The following is a 25,864-nucleotide window of genomic DNA, read 5'->3' as shown; positions in this document are numbered from 1 at the left end:
ATGGGAAACCAGTCATAACATGAATTAGATGCATTGTCAAGAGGTAGGATTTCAGTTAAGTCCATGCTTTGCAATGGAAACTGAACCAAAGCCATCATTATGTTTCTGAAGTGAACTCATTTGAGCCTGGCCCATCTGTTGAGGGGTGCCTCTCTGTCTCGGTGCAGTGCTCTCTGTTGGAGACATCCATGCATTGTGGTTAACTAACATGGCCTCAGGGGGGGTGTCTGTTATCACAGAGCACCTGTGAACTGATGATACGCAAGCCAGAGTTTCTCTTAGGTCATTAACAGCTCAGGTTTCAGTAAGTCACCACAGTGATGCCAGGGCAGTGGAAGTGCCCTTAAAACTATCAGGACAGCTACTTTTTCTTTTTCTTTTCTGCTGTCTCTTGTGGCCTTAAGGACCATTGCACAGTATCATCGTCTGTAATTGTATGTTCTACTGTCATGGCCTGATTAAGGGTCACTTATGTTAATGATATGGGTGGAGAATTCGGCCTCTGCTCTACTGGCACATGAAATCATGTCTGAAATGGTGTTTTTTAAGAGTAACCAGGTTTGAGGACTTAACATTGTGTTTTATTCTGTTTGTGAGCACATTGAGTCTTTGACTAACCCTAACTGTAAACTAACCCGTTGCCTGTGCCTTGCCTGTTGCTTGTGTCCCTGCATGGTGTGTGGCGTGGTGTGGTGTTTGGGACAGGGGCCGTACCTGGTGCACGGGGAACAGAAGCGGGACGGGCCTCTGTCAGAGCGCACCGGGCTCCATGACTACCAGACTGACCTGGGCGGGAAGCACCAGGTCCAGCAGCAGCAACAGCAGCAGCAGCAGCAGCAGCAGCAGGTCTACCTGCGCTCATCGCGGGCCCAGTCCCGGGGGGGGCGGGGCCTTTCCCGGCAGGACACCTTTGACTCAGAGACGCAGGGCAGCCGGGACTCGGCCTACACAGAGGCGGGAGACTCCTGCATGGACATCGAGACCGACCCGTACGAGGAGCCCGAGCCGTACCGGGGCGGAGGCAGCCGCTTACATCTGGGCCAGGCACACGGCCGCCAAGCCTCCTGGGAAGATGAGGGGGCCGAACCAGATCAGGAGAATCTGAACCGCGCCCCCTTGCAGGAGCAGCATGCCCGGACCAGGCAGAGGGAGAGGTACTGCCAGGACCCGGGAGACAACAACTCTACTCTGGGCCGCAACAAGAACCAGGAAGACTGGGGGAGGGATGTCTACATCCGCTAACACACCATTGGCTGAGAGGCTGATTGACAGACAAGGGGAGGGTAGTGAAGTGTAGATTATTGGGAAAATGTGGTTTAAGAAAAAAAAATGGCTCTCATCAGTAACCCATCTAAACTAATCTTTCATGACAGTGTCCATTGAGAAAAATGCAGAATACTGCCAGACACCAGTGCTCTTAATGTAATTTCAGAACTGAAATCCTCTGTTTTAGAGATGTCTGACAGCAGTGAATCACAGGTTTTTAGAACTGCATGTGTGCTTTCCCTGGCACAGAAGCATCGGTACCTGTGTCATTGTAGTTGTTCTTACAAAACACCCCTAAGTGGTGAAGCGATGGAACGTGCCATTGTTTCACGCACTTTCAAGACCAACTTTCACCCAGCAGGAATGTCTTATGCTAACTGCACATGTACTTCCCTTTGTTGCCATGTGTTGCTAGAGCACTTGGCTATGCAGCCCCACCCGCTGCTCACCTCTGCTGTGTCTGCACCAGTGGCAATGCATTTCTGTGATTCCTGTTGTACTGACACTACGGGTTGATATTCAAGACAGATCACACCAGCCCTTGTGCACAGTCTGCCTCCATCCCTGATGTAACTTCCCCACGTCAGTGCCCCCCTCCCTCAGTTTTAAGCTCTGGTATTTACTCCGGACTATGCCAGTCATTTCACAACTCCCTCAGTTGCTTCATTGAGTTGGGAGATGGAAATGATACAAACCCCAGCATTTCCTTTTTTAAAAGTATGGATGACAGTCTTTGGTTGATGTCCTTGCTCATGCATTACCGTATGAGTCTAATGTATTTCTGTGCTTGCCTGCAGGAGCTTTGCTTTTCTGCATTTAGTTTTTAATCCATGATTTATTTGGTCTTTTAATGATGTTTATAGCTCCACTTCTGCTAGGAGCAACAAGAAGAGCATTTTAAGAAGGAGGAAATGTTTCACATTGTACAATCTAGAGAGGGAGAGTCTTCTCCCTGTGCCAATTTCAGATGAAAGCGATACAGGTGCCATCTTCCCAGTGCCTCTGTGCCACACAGGGTAACCCAGCAGACACACAGGGAGCAATGTGGGCATGCCCACAACCAGATGATCACATGACCCTGGAGTCTTACCATTTTCTATGATAAGTGAGCTTGATAAAAGACAACCAGTGACTGCTTTCCAAGGGTTGCCCTCAATTATGAGATTTTAATCACAGGGATACAGTCAGAATGGACTTTTTTCAATTGAGACTTTATAAAGTGCAAAGAGTTGGCAAATATGCATATTTCACTGTCTCTTAAATGCATACAGCTGATTTCATGACCATGTCTGGCTTTGTCACCTACAGTCCCTGGAAGCTGTTTCCATCCTTTTCAGATATGTCACATTCGCTGTGTGATGAACTAATCAGAGCTGCCCTTTTTTCAATGGTTCCAGCTTGGTGGTTTATGACTGCCTTACCCTCAACATCCCTCTCAGAATGCAGAATGCAGACAGCAGGTGTCCTTCTCATGGACCGTGTGTTACGCTCACATAAGTCTGGACACCATTACCAAGTGTTGACAATGTGAATGTCCACTTCAGTGCTTTACCGCCTCTTACTTGCAGCTGCTTATATTGTGGTTTGAATGAGTCATGCAGGCTTTTGGGGCAAAAAATTGTAGGCTTTTTTCGTCACCTGCTGTTGTTAACCGTTTTTAATCACACTGTCTATAATCAGCTCACACATTCCTCAGGAATTTCATTACAGGTAAAAATAGCTTCCTTTGTCACAAAACGATCTTCTGCAAGTTAAAACATGATACAGGGACATGGGCAGCAAGCACTGCTAGGGCTTGTTCTGATGGTTGCGTGGTGATGCTTTGTGTTTGAGTGCATGTGTGCTGCAGCAGATGTCTTGTGAGTGGCTGCGTGGGTTGGCGTGGGAGGCGTGTGGGTGTGTACTTAGCAGTCATGAGAGAAGAGGAGGAAGAGACTGTGCCCTGCCTCTATAAAAGCATGCAGTTGAGCTGCCATTCTGTTTTACGGAAAAGAAAAAGTGCACGTCTTTCAGTCTGTCAGAGTTTTTTTTTTTAATGAAAAAGCTGCAAGGAAAAGGGCTGGCACACAAAACGGCAACAACTTAAGAAACCCTTTCACCGGGTGAGGATTCCGGGTTCTGTAGGAGTATGTGTTTGAGATGTAATGGTGGGTGTGCCTCCACTGTGGTGATGCAGGTCTGTGAGCTGTGTGGTCATACAGTCACTCAGCTTCACTGCAGTTCACCGTCTTTACACGGGGACACACCCAGGGGCGAAACCCTGCCTTCTGTCTCCATGAGGAGTGCTCCAGAATTCCTCCCATTGCAGAGTGCTTTGGGTGCAGTGGGTGCAGTGGGTGGGTCAGTGCAAGCTATCCCATTGCTGCCCTTCTGTCTCAGTCACTCCAAATACCAACATACTTACAGTCTGTCAGGCCCCATGACTTTGACCTCATCCCTGATTCATCTCAGTAACAGATGTAGACTAATGTCAGAATGACCTTTAGTTTTATTTTATGATCATCAGAGTGAAGACTTTTTTATTGTTTCTCCTTCTTGAACATTTCAGCACCCAACAAGGTGGCAGCGTGTATTTTAAAAGCCCCTGCCTAAGATGGGCCTATGTGTGGTGTATTGTGTCTTACTGTTTTAATGTGCGCATAGCCAGATGTTCTTCTCTTAAGCCCTGTACTGTACACAGTCAGTTGAATAAGTGCCTGTTGTTTGTGAAGATGAGTTACAGATAGAGGCTGTGGTCATAATTTTTACTCTTCTTTAGTCCAGTCATGGTCCCGCTGATGGGAACCTCCTCCCCCAGCTGAGCAGCCCCTTTAATTTGGCTGATGTAATTACTCACTGTCACAACAGAGGAACGTGCTGCAGGGTAAATGGGGATGGGATGATCTCATGATTTGGTCCATTGTGGAGTCCGGCATATTAGTTCCATTTAATTATCACTTACAGTGGCTGCATTTTATAGCTGTCCACTCGACTCGGGCTGTACTGGCTAGCAAATGGCTGGCCCCTCCTCCCACAGTTGTGCCAGGTGTATATGCTTCTGATGTAGTGTACCTGCATCCAGTAAATACTTGTCAACCTATTAGGTGTAACCGCTTTCCACACTTACCGTCCCCTGGTATGACTCCTGACAGCTGTCCCACTCCCACCAGAAGAAGCCCATTGGTCGCTCAACCTCCACCATGTCTTTCCTTTTCCGCGTGATTGTCAGAAGGCTGCGCTGATTCCCATGCCACTCTCTCGCTGTCAGTGCCAATGTCACCACAGTGCCACACTGCTGTTGTCGTGTCCTGCTGTGCCAGCTCCTCTCGCACATCTGCAAGAGTCTCTTTAAGATGAAGAGTCGCCTTACTTGTCACGCACAGCATAGTCTTCTGGAAGTGTCTTTCTTAAACCCTTGTGCATTCGAGAGCACTGTCATTGAGGGGTAAGATTGGTGTAGGATCAGTTACACTTGTACAGCATGTGATGAAATTCTACATTGCATAAGAAGTGACTTTAGAAATGTGATGTAAACTTTTTTTGATCAAACACATACAGTAGGAAGTGGGTGTGTGAAATGCAAAGCAAAAGACTTTGTTGTATTGATGAAACACAAAACCTTTTCCTCACTTGTTAGCCATGATGGGCCTTAAGTGATTGTATTCCTCAGATTGCAAAATTTACATTTTATGTACTACTGATCTACTATGACTTTACAAGAGTAGGAGTGTTTAATTTTTTATTTAAGGCAAAATAATTGTGCCTGATTGAAATGAAATGTTTCTAAAAGCTGTACTGGCACTACTTTATGATTTTTTTTCTTCATTTTTATCACTTGATTTTTAAAGCATAAATGTGAACACTTGCTATGCCACATAAAGGATATATGATATGTTTTTTATTGCTAGTTCTGTGGAGTTAGGTTTTTTCACTTTATTGTTTCTTTGGTGTAAAAGCACACCGCTTTCAGAAGCCTGTGTGGTTTACATCCCGCTCTGTCTCTTTCTGAGACCACCAGTGGCTCATCTTTGCTTGTGCCAGTTTCTCTGCCCGCTGCTGTGACTTTGCACACTGGAGAAAAGACATGCTTCAGCTGATGCTGAGGGGTTGGGGACACCTCAGAACAGTCTTGCCACCTGTCTCGTGCTGTCCTCCCTCATGGAGGTAGAGCAGTCTCTGTCCTCAGGCCACTGGGGCTTTTCAGCCACACAGCCAGCGCGTTCAGTTTAACGGACCACTATGCTGAACACATTTACTTCTCATTTTCACGTCTGCCCCCCCCCCGCATTTCACCCTAAGCTGCCTGGATGCAGACACTGTCACCCCCCTTTAAGCCTTGTTTTCTCTGCAACTGTTGTTACCTTTCTTTTGTGTCTATTTTTTTAATATTTTGCTACCTGTTGGATTATTAATTATTCAGTTAGTTTGATTTAAGTCATTAAGTTCATTTTTCTTCTGAGCACTTTAGATTTTATTTGAGATTAGTTATTTTCTTTTCCTTTGCCATTAACATACATTATTAGACAAAGACGAGACTACTCTGAGGTTAAAGGTCACTCCCCAGCCCCTTATCAAATGCTCGGGGACAGGATTTACAAGAAAAATGTGTATGTTTTACATCCTGAGACTTTAGATTATTGCTGGTGTAAACTACTGAGTCACATATAAATATGATTATATATATGTACAATATAAATACACAAATATGGATTTATTTAAATGGACAAATATAAATGATTGCTTTTATGATGCTGTTGTTTTCTTTGGGAATGTTTAAAAAAGCTTCAGTGTTTGTACAATATTCATAATTTATTGAAATGGTAACTGTACAAATCCTGGTAATAGGTATTTTATGATTGTATACAAGAGTAAAAGTTGCATGTTCAGAGTCTGTCTCTTGCAGGGAAGTTCAGGAACAAATCCAACTATTTATGATAATGTTTTTTTTTTAATACTTATATAGAGAGATATATCAGCGTGACCACTCTAAGCCCGTTTAAAAAATGGTGATTGACAATTATTGTGTCCTTTTAATAAAAACGTGACGTTTGCCCAGTTTTGAGTAAACCTGCTCTGTCTAAATGGCTGCTTGGTATTTGTGTCTGCCTGCGGCAAGCATCACACGTTAATATGAACTGATGATGGTTATGTGAAAAAGAAAGGGCATCATAGTCTTAAAACCAGCATTTACATAGAAGGAAACACTTAACATGAGATGAAATTGTAGACTTCATATACAATGTACTCATTTAAATTGTCAGCAGCATCCCAGCCAGTAAAATCTTTACCAATCTGTCTTATTTCTGTTGCCACATCACATGAATGAAGTATGACTTTAGTGGTACATTAACTGAAACCTCACATTGTTGCATTTATTTTACTCCAGTGACATAACCAGTGAGGAAAACAAAAATAAGATTTTGACTGTAGGGTCTGTAACCAAAAGCTGAAGAACTAACTGACCAGTGGAAATTTATAATTGTAAAAAGTTACCTGTTCTCGTTCTGATGTTGGAGAGGATGAGAATTATATACGACCAAAAGACCACAATGATTTTAAATTATAATGTAAACTGAAATTGAAGCTAATCCAAATAGAGAAAATATTAAGTATATACCAATCCATTGTGTATTCGACATGATTTCAAATGGTTAAAGAGGTAAGGACACATGCCCTGACAATCTGACTTCTCACAATCGAGACCTGCCCCTATACCGTAGGCCTACGTCATGTCGCGTAGCGCAAGAAGTATCAGCTGCGTTCCTGAGAAATTCCGGCGAACCGCCTTGCTCTCTGACGTCGGGAATCTGTTCACGCATTGACACCGCTCCCTCGATTGTTTCTGACTGTCATCACACATCTCATACCTGTAAAAAGCCTGCGTTTAGATAGAAGATCGGGTTTCAACGGGAGGTTGCTCTCTTGATTTTAGGGTATTTTATTTTCTTGCGTGCGAGGAGGAAAGGGGGTGTGACGCTAGCGGACTAGCTAGCTAACGTTACAACTCTTAACGCTTTTAAGTTGTATGTTTTTATATTCCGTGGCGTTTTCTTAGATTTCCACATAATTAGCAGGTTAGCTACTGCGTTTCGGATTGGAATACCACACCATCAAAAGGCTCAGTGGATACGATTAGCGAACCACGCCGTGAGTTTTGCTCCTCGGCCACTGAGGCAGAACAATTAAGGTTAGAGCCGGCTAGCTGCCTTAGGCTTCGCTATTACGAGCAAGCTGTTTTCAGACACATTTTGAATAAGGTAACAATTCACCAGAGTCGGGCATGGGTCTTCTCTTCGCCAAGCTAATGACTATTTTCGGAGACCGAGGTAAGACCTGTTTTCGTTTTGTGTTCCCTCGCTACACCATCACAGCGTCTCCAGCTAGCGAATGGGATAAGGAGAGCTGACCTACCTACCTGATTACACTAAGGTAGTCAGTTTAAAGTGTTCGCGATAGGCAGTATGTGTTTGAGTGAATCGCTGTCCTAATTTTAGTGTGAGTACTTACTAGCGGGTATCAGACTCACTACATAAAGTGGCAGATGCTCCCAAACTACTGTTTTATCGTAATAACAGCTAGCTAGTTGGCAACTATAAATGTTGAATATTACGTAACTAGCTATGCAGCGAGTACTGTCTTGCTAAAACTATGTAGCAAAGCATAGCATGAGCTGATATGCACCGTGAGAAGTCATTCAGTGACCTTACTACACACTTAAGATGTGTATCAGTGTATACAGTTTGAGTTCGCTACAGGTGAAACAAGAAAATTTGAAAAAATAGTTTGGAGATCATTTTGGTAACTTGAATATCTAACTAGCCATGTAGTTAAACGTGTTAGAAGACTAATCTAATTAGTCTTAGATTTCCGCTGCCGGATGCATATCTGAAAGAATTTAACAGCAAGCCGATTCAGTCAACGAAATGGCTACAGCTGTTGTTGTTATTATAATGAATGGAATTAGTAGGATCTGTTGGTGGGACATTTGATCTGGCTTTGAAGTGTCCGGTAGTTAGCTAGGACTTTTATATGTCAACAATGTGTCAAACAAAGCAGGCCATGACTTTCAGATGTACCGCGTTGTTGAGGGGTCATTAATATGAAAAGGTGTGAGTAGGCAAACCCCTACTCCCCTGTCATAACTCTAGCCAGACAGTGGGATTAAAATCAAAATGCATAAAAAGTAAATGGAAGGAAAGCATCTTAACATTTAATGATAGATGTTCAGTAACAACCAGAGTTAAAAACTCAAGTAATATACATTTTAAAAATTGTTCTTATAGTGGCCATATGATACAATACTTCGATTGGCAGTGCTTTCAGATTTTATAATGAGGATATAGGTACTCAGATTGTTCTGTCCACCATCCACACAGATGTTGTGAGGATAGCAGTGTCAGTCTCTAAGTGTACAGACTGTGGTGCTTCTGTTATTGTAATCATACATTAGCCTTTTCCAGACATAGGCAGCAGGCTGTTTTATAGCTACTCGGTGGGTCTGTGGTCAAGGGTCATAGTGGCGTGGTGACCTCTGCCCAAGGCTCACCTGCAGGCATTGGCTACACAAGGCTGAACACTCACAGCAGCAGAGAATTTCTGTACATTTAGACTGCTATCATGACGCTGGCATTTTCCTTTTGCATCCTTATTCCCCCAGTGCTCCTTGTGGAAACAGGTCTGGGGTTTTTATCTATGGTCTCCAGAAAGGAGGGAGAGCCATGCACTCTGGGATTGGTATGTACTGTTTCCCGTGGGTCCTTCTCATCTGTGTCTGTGTTCACATCCGCCCTCCTTTTCACAGAACACAAAGTCATCATCGTGGGACTGGACAACGCAGGGAAGACCACCATCCTCTACCAGTTGTGAGTGCACTCTTCATTGCAGTGTTGTCACATAACAATACATTTGTTGACTGCATCAAGTGTGTCAGACTGTTCCATACATTACTGTGCCCTTATAGCAGAGATGGGTTAGGAGTTTTATTTCTACAAGTCCCTACATTATAAATCCCTCAATTTTTATGTCATCTCAGTATCCACAGTATGACTGCTCGGTAAAGCGTGGACTGTATAATTAAGTGCACTGTCCCAATTCTTCCACCCCCGCAGCCTGACGAAGGAGGCTGTGCACACTTCCCCCACCATTGGCAGCAACGTGGAGGAGATCTCCGTGCGCAAGACCCGCTTCCTGGTTTGGGACATAGGAGGGCAGGAAAGCCTGAGAGCCAGCTGGAACTCCTATTATTGCAACACTGAGGTAATGGCTGACCTCTGCAGTACCTTGGTCTTTCTTATGATGCTGTGATTTGGGGGTGTCATGCGTGTTGATTCACTGATCTTTATAGTTCATGTATGAATTGATGTGAGAGGCACAAGGAATGGGCAGAGTCATCCAAATGATACAAGGATCAGGGAATCCACATAGAATTTTATGTATAACAGCTCTGTCTGCCCTGACCTTATATTCTTTAACTCTGCTTCCTTCTGATCTCATTTGTTTATCAGCTTTGCTACTTATTTGCATTCACCATAAACCCTTCCTTCGTTCTCAGCATCAGTCTTTGGCATGTAGCCTGTAAAGTTAAGATTACAATCGGTTCACTTCTCTTACACAGAGGAGCTCTGTCAGAGTGCAGTGAGCCCTGTTGGCATATTTTATTTATTTATTCCATTTGTAACATGGTAAGTAAGTTAAATGGTATTATCTGAACAGATATAGATGAACATGTTTCAGATGCAGTATATCTGACTTTGGGGGGGGTGGTGCTGCTCTGCTGCTGCTTCCTGTAAGAAACCAGACGAAGACAAAATCATGTGACACATGTCAGGTGCAAGGGCCGAACCATATCTGATTTTAAGAATGTGGTATAGCCTCAGCCTCCAGCGGATGTGGTGGAGGCGCACGAAGTAATGCTGAATAGCTTATGATAAACAAGGTCAAACAACACATTCACCAAGAAGCTGCCAAACAGGAAGCACCTGGACACATTTAAAGACCCTGTGTGGTGTAACTGCACCCATACAACCCATACATTGTTTTCACCTCCATTGTGTGGTGACATAACAGTCAACTTTGAAACATTGCATACAGTTTCAGCCTTCGTCTGTCATGGGACTAAAGAGCCGTGGGCGTTCATTAGTGCCTTGGAGTGGTGAGGCAAAAACACCCTGGCTGACCTCCCAAACCTGCATTTGTTCCGCTCCCATAGGCTCCAGATAATTTCTGCCAGTGACATGGCTAGGATCAAACCCAGGCCCCAGAGTTCAGACCCTGCACTCAAAGTGAGTGCCTGACTGCTCATTACCCAGTTCATATACTGTATGAAATTTACATAGTGACACAGTGATGCTTTTGTCTTTATTCTTATGACCATTATTGCACTCAGTTTTTAAGGTCAAAAGTGGACCAGCGTAGATCATAAATTCCTTTCACATAAATTCACATCACTGGAATAACACATCTGTTTGACCTCAGAATGTGGATACGGGGGCAAATGTGGAACCAGAACAAATCGGAGGCATTCCATTGCTAGCCTTCTCCTGAGGACGTGGAACAAACTGTAACAAATGTATTCTGTACATACACACACATGCACACATAGACGATGTATAAGAGTCAATGAAAGTGTATAAAATTGTACGTAGTAGCAGCTAAGTGAACTTCCCTGCAACTGTAAGTTTCCTGAAAAAGTAAAATGCCAGGATAGTGGGATTAACTGCCTGTTTCCCTTGTGAGCAAGACACCGCTCTGTGTGAGCAAACCAAAGAATGGAAGAATGGGGGTATGGTATGTCACCATGAAGGACATTTTAAAAGTAGTTACTCCTCACCACCAAACCCACATTTAACACCCACAGGTTTCCCTGAGACACATTCTGTCTGTGCTGCAGGCCAAATGACACTCAAAACTGTAAAAAATACAAATAAGTAAGTAAAAATAAAAACATGGACTCTCCACACAGGTGTTCATTTTTCGTTAGTGACCTACCCCTTTCCCTGTACCAATCTAATCCATGCATGAAAAAACTTTGTAAGAACGTCTTCCTCCTACAGTTTATTCTCAGTTGTGGTCACATTATTTAGCATGCCAGTGTGATTGGTTATGTTGTGGTCTTGGGCTGAATCCACAGGGTGTCCACAGTGAGAAGGTTCAGTTGTCACTGATAACCTTTCACCCACAAAAACCTATGAATAATAAAAAAGACATCTGCATTTGTGGCTTTAAAATACAGCAATATTGCTTTAAAGGCCTCCATTCAGCTGTTCTCTATACTTGAAGCGACATCATTGAGCAGTGCAGTATGAAGGTGCAGCCACTCTGAAGACGAAAAGGGCTTTTCCTGCATGTTCCTCTGCAGGCTGTTCATTATGATTGTACCGATGTTGAGTTAATCTCTGTAAAACACTGGAATTTATCAACCACAGGAGGAGGTTCAGCAAAAACTGAAGTTTGACGATGTTGTCGGTATTTGTCATGACTGCATTTTCACTCTTGGAAATGGGTGTAATGGAGCTTGACATTTGACAAGCTGATACATGCAATTGCACACAGAATTACACCGCTAAAGTATCTGAAGGAACTGGTATAAAAGAAGAGTTTCTGTGAGCTGAATTTTCACTGTGTCTGTCATTTCAGCTTGTTATGTTTTATCTACCTCTCGTCGGCAGATTGTGATCCTGGTGGTGGACAGCACTGATCGGGAGCGCCTCACATTGACCAGAGAGGAGCTGCACCGCATGCTGGCTCATGAGGTAACCACGAGAGGGTGTAACATATGGCAGTCATTGGTCTTGGATACAGGCTCATTCCCATGTACACAATAAATCATGCAAGCATCATACTTTTGATTGTGCCTCAACCCTCATTTCTGACTCTTAATACATTTAAACCACATTTGCAAAGTCTAGTGCATGTATGAATATATAATACAAACAAAGGAAAAGGTGCTAGTATCACATACCAGTGTGTTAGCATGTAGAAGTAAATTCTCAAAATATGTTGGATATAGGAGACGACCCTTACCGGTCCTTCAAGCTGTTACAGGCAAGTAGCTGTGAGGAGTGATGAATGCCAAGTGGAAATTTGGTTTAAATTTGAAATTTGTCTTAAAATCCGTCATTGCTCTTGTGGGTTTTCCTCTACTGACTCTACATTTCCACAGCTGTAAAATGTGCAAAATGTGCCTTTGTGAAAAGTTGTATTTGTGACCTCCTAGGACCTGCAGAACGCGGCAGTGCTGGTTCTGGCTAACAAGCAGGACATGAAGGACTCCATGACGGCAGCAGAGATCTCGCAGTGCCTGACCCTCAGCTCCATCACCGGCCACTCCTGGCATGTGCAGGCCTGCTGCGCCCTCACCGGGGAGGGGTGAGTGTCCACGCATGTCCACAGCTGCATGATAAGGGTTGGGCTCGACAGTAGCCTCTCTCTTTCTGTTAATGAGCCTGAACTGCATGTTACAGCCTTGCACAGAGCTGATGCAGTCTGACTCCAGTACACATGTCCACGTCTGTCTCCTTTTCCAGCCTCCCAGCCAGTCTGGACTGGATGAGATCCCGTGTTTTGGCCAGCTAAGACCCTCCTGTCAGCCTGTCCAGATGCGCACGGGGTTTGCCGGAACTTCTTTCCCCAGCCTCCAGACACACGCTCAGAAAACGCCACTGGAGCCACAAAACAGTTACCAGGAACAAGGGATGCCACACTGTCCACTTCTTAGACCCTGAGTGTCAGCTGAACCCAAGACACTCGCTCTGGTTTGTTTCAACGGGGAGGCTTGAGGAAGGACTGTTGGGAGGTCCTGTTCGTCAGCCATCTTGACCATACCTGTGTGTGTCTTCATACTGTAAACCCACATCCAAACAGCCTTATGGTTGTGGGGCTGCACGCGCAGCGACGGACATGCCTTAGTGATACCGATGTGCTCCCCTGGAACTGATCCAGACTGTATTGTGATGTGCAGTGTGTCTTAACCTGTAAGCCAACAACCACCCAGATGTTAAGCTCATTTGGATACTCTTGTTAAGCTGCTCTTTGGTATTTGACTGAACCTCAAGTGTTACTGATGCACAACTGTTGCTTCAGACCCATCTGAGTGACTCTGTGGGACAGAGCACTTTTGATTCTGATTGGTGCTCTCTCTCTCAGGTCTTGAAGCTAGTGATGAATATTTACTTGAACTATTTATAACAAAAGAAAGCAAACTGAATGTCTGTCATTTGATACTGTACTTGTGGCAGCATGCTGTAAAAATCTGTAATATACTGGTGTTGTATTTTTGAACGAGGCAGTGTATTTTTATATGACAATAAATTCAGTGTCTGTTAATCAGTTACTAAGATTATTTCTGCATGTCCTGTGTATAAAAGTTAGGGTTGCATAGGGGGTGAGGATTTCCAGTAAATTCTGAAATTTTCCATGGAAATTTTGTCTAGGCAACTTCACGAAACATCTTGCACATGTGAGCACACTGTGTTCTTAATTTTGATCAGGCACACCTTTAAAAGTATTAATAGAGGGTGATTCCAAATCTTTAAACATTTCCTTAATTGCTGGATAGTTCTTACTCACAAAGTTCCATGAACTAACGTGTCCTTTGTTCTGACATTTTGGATAAGCAGTTAGGTGCCCTGTAACAACAGAACATCAATGTACGGGTCGTGGTTTCATCACACACACCCCATGAAAACGAAAGCTTCCAACTGTCTACCTATGACTGCCACTCAGGGACAAATGCTCTCATGTATGAGGTAATTTGTTGATGGTACAGTATATGCGCTGGTGACATTTAAATTTATCTAAATATGATGTTTTAAAGTTAATTATCTGAAGTGTACCATGATGTTACATGGCATACATTTTTAATAAGAATGTGCGTATTATAGACAATGGCAGTTTGATGCTTGTAGTTACTAACCAATGCAAGTTCACTAGCAAACGTACAAGGTGTATTGTAAATAAACTTACATGTGTACATTTCAAAGATTACATGCTTAGGTGTTTCTGCTTAGGTGCTAACATCCTGAGGTGTTCATGGACAGGTAAAAGGGTAAATGGGTATAAAACAAGTGTAAGAATGTTAAAATATGTTCAAGCAATATTACAAAGTTCAGTTTTACTGAATTAAAATTCAAAGCTATTACCTGAAAGGCTCAGAGTGGAAAAGCAGCAGTCGATGTGCAAAAAACACAATTTCCATAAATTCCTAAATTCCCGAAGCTGTATTGTAGGACAGATCCCACTTAAATTTCAAGACTCGAAGTTCACGTTTCAAAAACACTGATAACCTGCAACAAGACTGTGGGCAGTCATCATTTTAGGACAACCATAAACAATAACATGATTGTCACATCATAGATTTGGATCCAAAATTCTAGATCAGATCAGTAGGCCCCTCAGATGTGTGTTTGGTAGGGACTTACATTTACATTTACATTTATTTATTTAGCAGACGCTTTTATCCAAAGCGACGTACAAAAGTGCATACAGTATGGGGAAAGGATGTGTACAGTTCCACAATGAGACAGTTCTCAGCTGAGAGCAAGGTCTGTTTGAGGACACAGTACTATCAGATTTGTACAACTACAGCGTATGGGGCAACTAATATGATACACCTTCAAACAGCAAACAGCAACAACTTCAAGCAGCGCAATGAGTGTCAGGGTAAAGGCGGCAACAAGAAACATTTAAAAAGCACAGCAATTTACGACAGCAATGATTGAGGGGGGGGGGGGGGCAGCAATTGTGTGCTGGGTCAGTCCAGGTAGAGTCTGAAGAGGTGCATCTTCAGGCCCCGTCTGAAGGAATGGGGTGAAGGAGCTGTCCGTAGCGGGACAGGGAGTTCGTTCCACCACTGGGGAGCGATGTAGGTGAGACGCCGATGTCTGGCAGAACGAGCACCTCCTGCCTTGACCATGCAAGGAGCGAGGCGTCCAGTTGCTGCTGAGCGCAGGGGTCAGGCTGGTGTGTAGGGCTGGATGAGTTCTTGGAGGTAGGTAGGGGCTGTCCTGTTGATTGCAGAGAAGGCGAGGGTCAGGGTCTTGAATCTGATCATGGCAGCGACAGGAAGCCAGTGGAGGGATTTAAGCAGGGGAGTAACATGGGAGAATTTGGGGAGGTTGAAGATTAGTCGGGCAGCTGCGTTCTGGATGAGCTGGAGAGGCCGGGTGGTACAGGCTGGGAGGCCTGCGAGGAGAGCATTGCAGTAGTCCAGGCGAGGGAGAACTGTGGCCTGGATAAGGAGCTGCGTCGCGTATGTTGTCAGGAACGGACGAATCCTCCTGATGTTGTGGAGGAGGAATCGGCAGGCCCGTGACATGTGAGCAATGTACTCCTTGAAGTCCAGGTTGCTGTTAAGGATAACGCCCAAGCTCTTTGCTGACTGAGAGGATGGTATTGTGGTGTCATCGACGGTGATGGAGAGGTCATGCACGGGGGAAGGGCCGGCTGGGATGAACTACAATCCAATGCTCTGTGACTGAGCTGTAACCCCTAACTGATAAAGGCATAACATGAGTCTGCTATTCACTTATTTTCTTTCCAAAATCAACTCAATTTTCAGATGAATTAACTTAAAATTCTTCCTGCTGCTTGTGACCTTCAGAATCAACCCTAGTGGCTTTTCACATTGATCACATCACTTTTCTCTCTCCTGTCAGACATGCAGGTCACTGTTTAAGCTCCTCTCCTTGGCATCTCTGCTGGCTTCCATGCAGGTCATCTATAGTCTTAGGTACCCTTTAAATCCACTTTTCTGTCCCCCTCACCAATATTTTATTATGAATCACAAAATTTTATAAATTTTGCCGAAGATAAACCAAGCCTTTAAATATTTAATTTACCAAAGTATTAAACCACGGGGTGTTATGGGGTCATTGGAATTTTTTTTCCAATTTTGCTTGTAAAGTACTTGTTAGATATAAAAGTTAACGGTAAAGTAACCTGCGGTTAAAAATAGGTTGAGAAAGGGTGCGTGAGGGTTCCCTTTCTGGTCCCATTCATGTTTTGTTGCTTTCTTCCTGTGAGCTGTAGTCCTTACCTTGTGAGGACATGCACACTCAGGGGATTATAGGCCAGGTTACTATGACAGTATATGAGAACTGTGAGAGTATATTCTCCATCAGTGTTAGCTGTCTCCACTGCAGTGAGCTGGACCTCCCTGCATGCATTTAGGATACTCCAGCTGTGGTTATGGCCCTGGCCTGTCTGAAAAGTGAGGAGGAGAGAGGAATTGTTGTCTTTGGGTTAAATGGACACAGGTACACTTTTTTCCTTTATCCATGCAGTTTAGGAAATGCAGTGACTACATGTGTGACCTATTTCTTCATGTGATTTTTTTAACAAGTTATAGAAACAGTCCTTCCTTTTTTCTGTGAAGGTATTATTTTGAATAAATATATAATGTCATTAATATTATGACAAAATAAATCTAATTTCTGTATATATGTTTCAACATTATATGCAAACATGTTTTCATTTCTATATTTTTGTAGTAGTTATAGTGATGAGTTGCACTGTATTTTAATTTTTTTCCTCTAAATGTAATGTTACCAGAAATACCATCAGAGAAGTTGCATTAGAAAATCACCAGAAAAGTTGTATGTTATTGCTAATATACGGGCGGCAGTGTAGCATAGTGGTTGAGGAGTAGGACTTGTAACTGAAAGGTTGCAGGTTTGATCTCCGCTGGGACACTGCTGCTGTACCCTTGGGCAAGGTACTTAACCCACAATTACCTCAGTAAATATCCAGCTGTATAAACGGATAAAATTGTAAAGAACTGTAACCTATGTAAGTTGCTTTGGATAAAAGCATCTGCTAAATGAATAAATGTAAATGATAAAGCATACCTTAAATGCCATATGAATTTAGTTTGTAATTGTATGTGATCATTTATTGTGTGATGTTTAAACACATTAATTTCAGGCATGTTTGTTTCTCTCTATTTTCCCCTTTTTGACCAGGAGGTGGCAGTAAGACTCAGGTGGATGTTCATTCAGTTCATAACTATAAACAGTAATTAGGCTACTGTTAACTAAAATGATAAATACTGTTAAACATTGGCAGGTTTGTTAGTTTTTTTCTCCAAATTATGTAGTATGTATCAAAAGAAGAATATCACTCATTTATAGTTGCATAAGTGTACCATGGAAATTGATGAAAGGTCTAGCCATCAGGACAATCTTTAAATACCATCAGAAATTGTGCCCAACCACCTCACTGACAAACAGGGCAATGTAGTGTTTATGCAACAGCTAGTCATTTGAACATGTCATGATCAGTTGTGAAGGTTAGGCTTAATCTTATTAAACAAAACAAATATAGGACATATCCCGTACAGGTATTAACCCAATGAATTGCCAAGATGTTAATTGGTTATTTTCAATAGTAAACCCAATCTGTTGATGGTGTCCACCTGTATAGGAAATTAGTGGATCACCTGTTTGAATTACTTCATGAGCACAAATACCTTCCCTCTCTATAAGGTCAAACAGTATGGTTTGATTTTTAATCGAACAAACAAAAATGAAGAGAAAAGTGAGGGATATAATTGTAGAGAAGTAGTCACCAATAGCTGCTTAAGAGTCATCTGAAATAGCGTTGCACCATCAGCTGACTTGATATTAAAAATAACAAAAAGTTATATATGTGCTCATTTGCTGGTATGAGCTGCTCAGCTAGTACAATGTGACAAGATATGATGGTGTATTTCTACACCTCTGAACGGTTTTCCATTCCCTTTCTTGAAAGGGATGACCACTTCGTTGCAATTGAGTACAACTGCACTGGCATAAAACGTATTTCTGACAAGTCAATGACATTTACAATAGCAGCTCAAAGTCAAATTTTTATTATTAGTCAAAACATTGTAAGTAAATGTCTGTAAAACTCTTTTTACTTTCATTCGTTTTTCAACTGTATTTTGTTAGTCACTTTCAGTTGTGCCAAAGGATATATGCTATTACACCACCATTATATACAAGGATACACACTTTTGATATACACTATTTGCTGCAGTGAGGCCGAGTTACTCGAGAAGGGGGTATAGCTCAGTGGTAGAGCATTTGACTGCAGATCAAGAGGTCCCCGGTTCAAATCCGGGTGCCCCCTAGATCCGTGGGTGAAGGCCTTTTTCGTTACGGCTTCTGCTCCTGAAAATGGAATTTCTAATTGTATTAATCAGCTCTTTTCTCAGCTTACCTTCAACTCATGGTCACTATGAAATACAGACTTTGCCATGTGGAGAGTAGGCTAGGCTACTGTATTTGAATAACCCATATCGTACTGTTTAAAAACAGCCAGCGCTGGTCCACCGTTTCGTGGCAAAGTATTTTTGAGGGCGATGCAGAATTCATATATTTCTGCACACCAACATTCATTAAAACAAGACAGGTCATTTTAAGTTGAGACGCTGATTAAAAGAACATTTCTGTGTTATAAACCTTCTCATCTTTCCCCAGTTGATTGATGCTTCATTATAATATCAGAAATAAGTGCTACACGAATATTACTGAAGAAGCGGTTACAATATACTTCTATCAAGCTTTTTCGGTCGTTATGGAATTTTTACGCTTTAAAATACTAGCTCGATTACACTGTTGTTTAATTTTCTATGTGCAGAGTTCGCTGATACACATGCACCCAACACGAGAACGTGCGAGGAAAACGTGTCATTTCAATAACATATTACAAATGTGGTATGAAAAAGACAGTACTTTTTACTTAAAACATCTGGTTTAGACTTAGTCCGTTACTTCATGAAAGGCGTGTGCTGAAGTTCTAGAAAGGCTCCGCGAGGTCAAACCCAGCGTTGGCTGTCGTAAGAAAGAAAAAACAGTTGACCGCATCTCATGATTTTAAAGGGTTTTAATAGATATTTTGTCTGTCACTCTTTGGGCTGTGCCTTGCACTACATACAGTGGTATTTTGTGATGCCGCTAAAGTTTGTGCCATACGCTAAGACTATAATATTAACATTAAAGTCACTTTATAAAAGTAGTTCAGTGGCAGATCAGGAGCTTACCGCTTCAAATTCGATTGCCTGCCTGACATGTGACATGTGACATGTTTAAAAGCGAGCTGCTTTTAAATTTCTGCACTTCCCCTGACAGATGGGAGGAAGGGGGAATCCATCCTAGTTGTTGCAGGTGTAGCAATGTTATCTCTTCATCTCACCTCTGGTTCGCGCACACTAACGTAACGCAAATCCCAAAGCGCGGAGAAATACGCTGCCCCTTTTACTGAGCTTTTGCTCCCCTCCCGTGTTAAACACGCGCAACTTCCTGATTTCCTGTCTTGTATCTTGTATCTTCTATGCGGTTTCACGGCAATGGTTTATAAATCCAACAGAATAAGGATATATGACGTGAATAAAAGTATAACATTGCCGAGTTGATAGCAACAAAGTAAGCATTATGTGATACCTTCCACGCAGACTCTTATTTCATAACAAGACTAACTCCATCACGTTATTTTCTGTGCAAATTCTGATTGTTGGCTGTGAATGGCGAGCGGCTGACAAAATTCCCCAATCCATTGTGACAGAATTCACTGCGACACGAATAGTTTTAGCGAGCTTCTCAAGCTTTATTTACGATGAAGCAGAGGGCTGAAACATGTATGTACAAAGTATATATTCTATATGTGCAAAATTTACATTACACTCCTTCGACGATGCAGACAAATATCATGGACATCACCATCTAAAGTACAACGCTAGTTAGTTACAGTCCTACGTTTAAATACACACTGGACCGTACTTAACATAGACGTATGGGGATACAGTGATTTATAAAAAATAATATCTCTTCATCAAAATATACGTTCTCATCCAGATGGCTATTTACAGGATATTTACAAAATAAATAAAATTAGTTGGGACGCAAAACACTTCAAGGCCTCGGGGCTTGACACGTCCAACTCGTCGAGTCTTGGCGGTATACAAACTCCTTCCTAAAGCAAACAATGCAAACTTTGTTTATTTACAGCAAAACCGAAATCGTTTTTACTCCAGTTATTACACCAACACAGTGACATTATAGCGTGGACAAGCCATATGCTGGCATACGAAGACTTTATGATCTAAAATCAACGTGCAAACAAACTCGTCGTTTATGTTCGGCGGAGGTCAAAAATGAGTTAACCAATGTACTCACTCTCTGCGGGGCGTCTCGGCGCTGCTGCGGCACAGAAGCCCCTCGTCGCAAGGGCAGATCTGGTTAATGCTGAACGCCAGGCCACCGTCGGGCACAAAGCAGCTCTCTCCACGCGACAGCCTGCGTTTGCAGACTTGCTCGCCGTGGTGCCGCGCACAGCACATGGAACCCTCGCAGTCCTTGTCCACCTTGCACCTGGCTCCTAAAGAACACAACACAGATGTCCCTCTGTGAAATCGCATCCACAGACAGCTCCCAGGCTCAACACAGAAAGCACTCGTGTATGACCGTTCTTTTTCTGATTATTTTGTCTGTTTTGTAGGTCTCCAGCCCCCATTTCAGAAATCATTGTAATGGAAGGAAATGGAAGGGTGAAGTGACAAGAATTATAGGGCCTGTAGAACACACCATGGTAAGTACTACAGTAGAAGAGCAGTGACACATCCACACCCCAAGCCAAATAACATGTAAATTATTGTGATGATGCAGTCTTGCCTCATTGTTTTATTGCAGTTGCATCCTCAGACATCACTCCCATAAGAATGCCTGACTGTCAAGCATTGAGAATCACACTCGGTCCCCCTGTCAAGCAACTGAGTCATCGTAAAATTTCAGTACCTTCCTGTCCTTCTGGGATTCTGCGGTGACACTTCCCAAACATGCAGCTCAGGCCGCGCACGCACTGGGCATCCCGTCGGCAGTACTGCCCCGCCTGCTTGAGGGGCACGCACAGTCCAAAGTGCCGGTCGCAGGAGAACCCCCTTCCACAGGCACGGTCGTTGTCGCACACCACCTGACAAAGGAAGATGTTAGACCAGGTCAACTCCTTGTGAAGGATGCGGATTGCTACCTGCTGCTTGTGTGTCCAGCCTTGCAAGGGGCCTTTTATTCTAGGCAACACTTTACTGGGGGATGCTTAGGCAGCGTTGCAATGGGATCATGGGGATGGGACAGCCCTCATTTCCTTTATGATGGTGGATGTTTGCTGAACAGCGGGGACTTTAATTTGCAACATGGGTGGAACAAACAGAGTGTGTTAATGGCGTTGCACCTTCACCCCTCCAACGTCAATATTTACCCAACGTTAACAGACACCCCCGTCTGTTCTGTCTGTCGCAACTCTTGGTCCCCATCCAGCCTGGGAATCACTTAACTACTAATAAGACATCATGCATGGTGCTAGCAAGCAAATTGTGTATTGGTTTTGGTGCATTTTGATAGTGCCACTGTCATGTTCCATTCATGTGTAGCTCTTGTAGTCAAATATTTATTCTGGGGAGAGTTGAAGCTGTAGAGGATCAATCTTGAATGAAATCGAAGGAGCTTGCAGTAGGAGATGCATGCAGATTCATGACTACAGCAAGTCAAATAAACAGAGGCTGAGGAAAGCAATCTGAAGCATCTGTAAGCTGCTTGCAAAGAAAGGCTGCCATTCTGCTATTCGTGCATGCATTGCTTGTAAAGAATAGAGATTGAGAGGGTAAAAGTTTAAAAGGTTCTCACCGCAGATCCCCGGGCGTCAGCAGCTGGCGTGCCCCGTGGGGAGAGGGGCCCATCCTCAGGTGGACTGTAGGGAATGGAGAGCATCCAGGCCCAGATGTGTCCCTCTGCCGAGGGCAGTGACAGGCCCAGGCACAGCAGAGACAGAAGGAGGAACTGTGTGATATGGGACATCTCCACAGTCCGATGCAAGGAGAATATCAGAGATTTAGGGAAGAGCTGTTTGTCAGAGCAGTGACAAAATGAGGCAAAATACTTGATGGGACTGATGGGAGAGTGAAGATGCACAGCAGTGTAGGTAGGTGGTGGAGAGAAACAGAGTGTCCAAGCGAAAGCTCCTGCCAGTGCAGTAGTCCCAGCGGTCAGGCAGCAGTGACATAACCCTGTCTGGCCTCTGGCTTTTATAGATATCTCAGCCCTCTCATTAACATGATGCTGTTTGCCCAAAACCATGGGGTAGGAGGAGACAATTAGTAGTTAATGGATTAGCTTAATTGCCTGCACCACCCCCTGGAAAATGATGAGCGAAATTATCAGCCAGGGAGAAAATGGACGGAGGGGGGGCCTGGGGGTGAGGCGCAGACAACAGGTCCACACAATGGGGGGAGACAAGCACCTCTCGGGCTTATCTCAATAGGGACAAATAGGGCTAGGTAATGGTTTGGACAAAAGTGGGCAAACAAACAGAATGTGCGAGGCTAGAGAGATGGGACCATGGGCCAGCGCTGTTGACCCTGGCCCTCTCCCTAAACACACAGCACCCTGCCCCATGCTGGGAGCAATTTGCACAAGTGCGTTCCTCAGGCAACCCCGGGCTCTCATTAAACATAATTATGGTGAGTGATTATCTCCCAGTGAATGCAGACAAGGGGGTGATGGGCCAGTTGGAGGTGGTGGTGGTGGTGGTGGTGGGGGGGGGGGGGGGGGGGCATGCAGAACAGGGAAACTCATCACTTTGTCCTTTTTATAAACTTTTAAACTGTAAGTAGCACTCTCCAAAAAAAAACATCTTTTGCTTTTTCTTACAATAAATGAGAGCACAGGCTGTGCTCTTTCTGATCTTGTCAAAAAAGCTAGATGAGATAAACAATCAGACCTGTACAAAAAATGAAAAAACAAATCAGTGTTTGCACAAATGTCAGGCATCTGTCCAAATGCCAGCTTTCCCCCCCTGTGAGGGGACGCAGAAGCGGAGCACAGCTGCTGGCTTGCTCACTGTCCCGCTGAAACTCCCAGAGTGACGGAGCAAAGTGTGGCGCCAGTGATCGCTCAGAGACCAGCCCCATGCCCACTTCATTACCATGTCATTAGGATTGCCTCGTGTACAGATGGGGGAAATCTCATTTGCTGCGGTCGTGGGATGCGTGAAAACTAACCAGTGGTGTCAAACATGGCTGTGGTGCTTGTTAGAGGGTGATGTCCATGAGTGAGATTGTTTTTTTTCCTGAATCTGATTATGGTGGTAAGAATTTATCTCTGCTGTGTGCACATTATGATTCACTTCCCATTTTTCAAGAGATTGCATATTGTACTTTTGCTCTTGAGCCTGTATGGCAATGAGTTAGATTTATTTGAATAAGAAAGGTAGCTTTCCTCTAGTTTGATGATAGAATGTGCATTAAAATTATATTGTTCCTTCAATTAATGCCCTTTGCCATCCTATAGATTCATTGAATGCCTATGGCATTTATTTAAATTAGTTTTAGAAATATGGGTGCAAAGTCATACATAAAGGTATTGATGGTGATGGTATTCAGTCAGGTTTAAATATGACTGTTCATATTTGACTTCATGTCTTTGAAACATCAGCAGAGAAAATGACTCATGAACTGGAGGGCATTCTGGACTGTGGCTATCTGCAGATCAGCTCTTTACAGTAGGGAATTTGGGTAGAATTAGATTTGTGTCTATGTGAATTTTTTATCAGCTTCCCAACCACGTCAGACCATAGCCAGAAAACAGGACAAAAGAAACTTGGGGAGGCAGAGATATTAGTATTTGTTGCAGTTTTCTTCCTGGCATATGCCTGATATACATTTTAAAACATTAACAATCTGTAAAATATAGTATCAGTGGTACATATTTGCCCCTTCTTTGTGTCCCCTTAAATCAAATGCTGACAAGCCTAGGGAAGTGAAATGTTCTCATCATATCTCCCATCAGCCCCTGCACTGTGCACACATCTCTACATACTGTCCTGCCTGTGGCGTGCAAGCAAGAGGAATGATGGAGAGCTGAAAGGAGCAGTAATTCGTGAGACTGGCAGCCTGAATGAACTGCTTCTGTCTCCCTATCACGCAGTATTGTCCTTATCAAGCCCTGCTCCTCACTCTTCTCACATACTCTTAAAGGGCAGACATATCTACTCCAGCACGACCACTGGCACATACAGTACATGCATGAAAACACATATAGCTCGTAGACTTGCTAAATGATTCTGTTGTCAAATCCCAGAAATGTATTATGAGCTTTTCAATGAAATCATGTAAAAATTGGTCATCATGAAGTGACAGGACCATTTGTGACACATTGGTCTGTCAGTGGCTGCACAGTCAGTGGAAAGTAGAGGAGAATGTGGCTGGACCTAGAAGAATATCTAAAGCTCTTGTAGTCTGTCCCCTAATTAGTACACCAGATAATGAACAGCCAAGTGTCCCTTGTTCAGTGGAGGAGCAGCCACAGAAAAGCTCCAGGCAGGCCATCGAAGTCTGAAATCTGAAAGCACAAAATGGTCAGCTTGTCTAAAGCCAAGCAGCAATACGGCTTTCCTCCCTCCTTCCTATAAGCTGACCTAGCACTACCTCTTCAGGAGGTGGCAATCCTAATGGGGAGCCAGTATGCCTGTGTTTGTTAATTAGGTGAGATGCAATTAAACGCGAATTGATAAAATCTCCAAGTCTGCACCGGCTGCTCGCTGCTGAGAATGCCATTATGTGACCTGAGTTGCTAAAGCTGGAGCCGTGGTGCTCTGTTCTTTGGAGCGACACACGAGAGGCCCGCACCTCCATTGTGCACTGCCCCTCTCTCTATCTCCAGCCTCATTTAGGATTCAATTAAAGGCTTTATCAATTACGGTCGTGCTGGCGACAAAGAGGGGAGAGGGACGGGGTAAGGCAAAGACGGAGTCTGAGAGTTGTGGATCGGCCATCGCCGTGCCCTGTGGGGCTCCTTTGCCCTCGTCAAAGTGCGTTCCTTGATAAGAGTTTATTCAGAATGCGGAACTGAATGGAGACACGCGGGGTGCAAGGGACAATGCCGTCCCGCAGTCCCTCACAAAGCAGAGGCTCTGATTAGGTCTCAGCGGACAGACTGTCCTTGGCAGCAGCATGTCTCTAGCCACAGCAAGAATGTCATCACTAGATTACATCGTTTCCCGAGAGGCCGAGAACTCTAATTGGAAAATAAACAGATGAACCTCCTGCATTTGCTGCGGAGTATACAGGCAAGTAGGTCTGTCCACAGCGTGGCCCTGACTCACATTCCTGGCACCCTGAGAGGCCTGTTTTCACAGAAGAGCACCCATATGCTCTGAGGGGACTCCTCTTCTCCTCTGTTGCTGCCATCTTCTGTGTTTTCACCTCAAACTCATTTAGCCTTTAATAACTCTCTCCGTCTCACTGTCTGACCCCTCTGTCATTCATAATATTCTGAAGGAGAGGTGAAAATAGAGAAATCGAAAATAGAGAGATGCTGCTCTCATAAAGTCAATGGAGCGCTCAGTCACTGCTTGCAGATCCTTAGATTTGGAAAAATTCTTGTGAAAATAGGCCAGGAGTGTTTGCCCTTGACAGGAGCAACACAGAATTGCAAATGAAAACACATTGAAAGATGAGTCATCACTGTGTGATTGGAGGGTGTGTTTGTGCAGCATGCATTAATCCATACATTGCAAGGTGCTCCTTGTGGAAATATAACTGGATTTACAGTGATAGCTGTTCTGTTGGTTCTACCTCTGCATTAATAAAGAC

At 43.7% G+C, this 25,864-nt stretch overlaps 3 protein-coding genes and 1 non-coding gene across 8 annotated transcripts in view; 3 read left to right on the top strand and 1 right to left on the bottom strand.

The window, feature by feature from the left end:
* Positions 1-5,941, top strand: part of LOC118788155 (voltage-dependent L-type calcium channel subunit beta-1-like) — a 47,279-nt gene extending 41,338 nt beyond the window's left edge. For all 4 annotated transcript variants that reach the window (XM_036544057.1, XM_036544049.1, XM_036544066.1 and 1 more), the window contains one exon: positions 706-5,941. In XM_036544057.1, coding sequence (XP_036399950.1) covers positions 706-1,242 — 537 coding nt within the window. In that variant the 3' untranslated portion in view covers positions 1,243-5,941. The remainder of the gene's footprint in view (positions 1-705) is intronic.
* Positions 5,942-7,053: 1,112 nt separating this feature from the next.
* On the top strand, positions 7,054-13,525 carry LOC118791820 (ADP-ribosylation factor-like protein 5B). Of its 2 annotated transcripts, XM_036549298.1 has the most exons (6): positions 7,054-7,571; positions 9,047-9,107; positions 9,354-9,501; positions 11,913-11,996; positions 12,461-12,612; positions 12,771-13,525. In XM_036549298.1, the coding sequence occupies exons 1-6, from the start codon at positions 7,526-7,528 to the stop codon at positions 12,817-12,819; spliced, it is 540 nt and encodes a 179-aa protein (XP_036405191.1). In that variant the 5' UTR covers positions 7,054-7,525; the 3' UTR covers positions 12,820-13,525. The 2 variants fall into 2 exon arrangements, with proteins under 2 accessions (XP_036405191.1, XP_036405180.1); XM_036549287.1 differs by having other exon boundaries at positions 7,054-9,107.
* Positions 13,526-18,279: 4,754 nt separating this feature from the next.
* trnac-gca lies at positions 18,280-18,351 on the top strand. Its single transcript has one exon. It is a non-coding gene; the product is annotated as a tRNA-Cys (tRNA).
* A 2,041-nt stretch (positions 18,352-20,392) lies between these two features.
* On the bottom strand, positions 20,393-22,070 carry LOC118784620 (dickkopf-related protein 3-like). The gene is made up of 3 exons (XM_036538992.1): positions 21,900-22,070; positions 21,015-21,189; positions 20,393-20,598 (listed from the first exon to the last, which is right to left on the bottom strand). The coding sequence occupies exons 1-3, from the start codon at positions 22,068-22,070 to the stop codon at positions 20,393-20,395; spliced, it is 552 nt and encodes a 183-aa protein (XP_036394885.1).
* Between the last annotated feature and the right edge of the window lie 3,794 nt (positions 22,071-25,864).

This window comes from Megalops cyprinoides, chromosome 1 (genome assembly GCF_013368585.1).
Source record: "Megalops cyprinoides isolate fMegCyp1 chromosome 1, fMegCyp1.pri, whole genome shotgun sequence".
Lineage (NCBI taxonomy): Eukaryota > Metazoa > Chordata > Actinopteri > Elopiformes > Megalopidae > Megalops > Megalops cyprinoides.
This window is presented reverse-complemented; position numbering and strand designations above follow the sequence as displayed.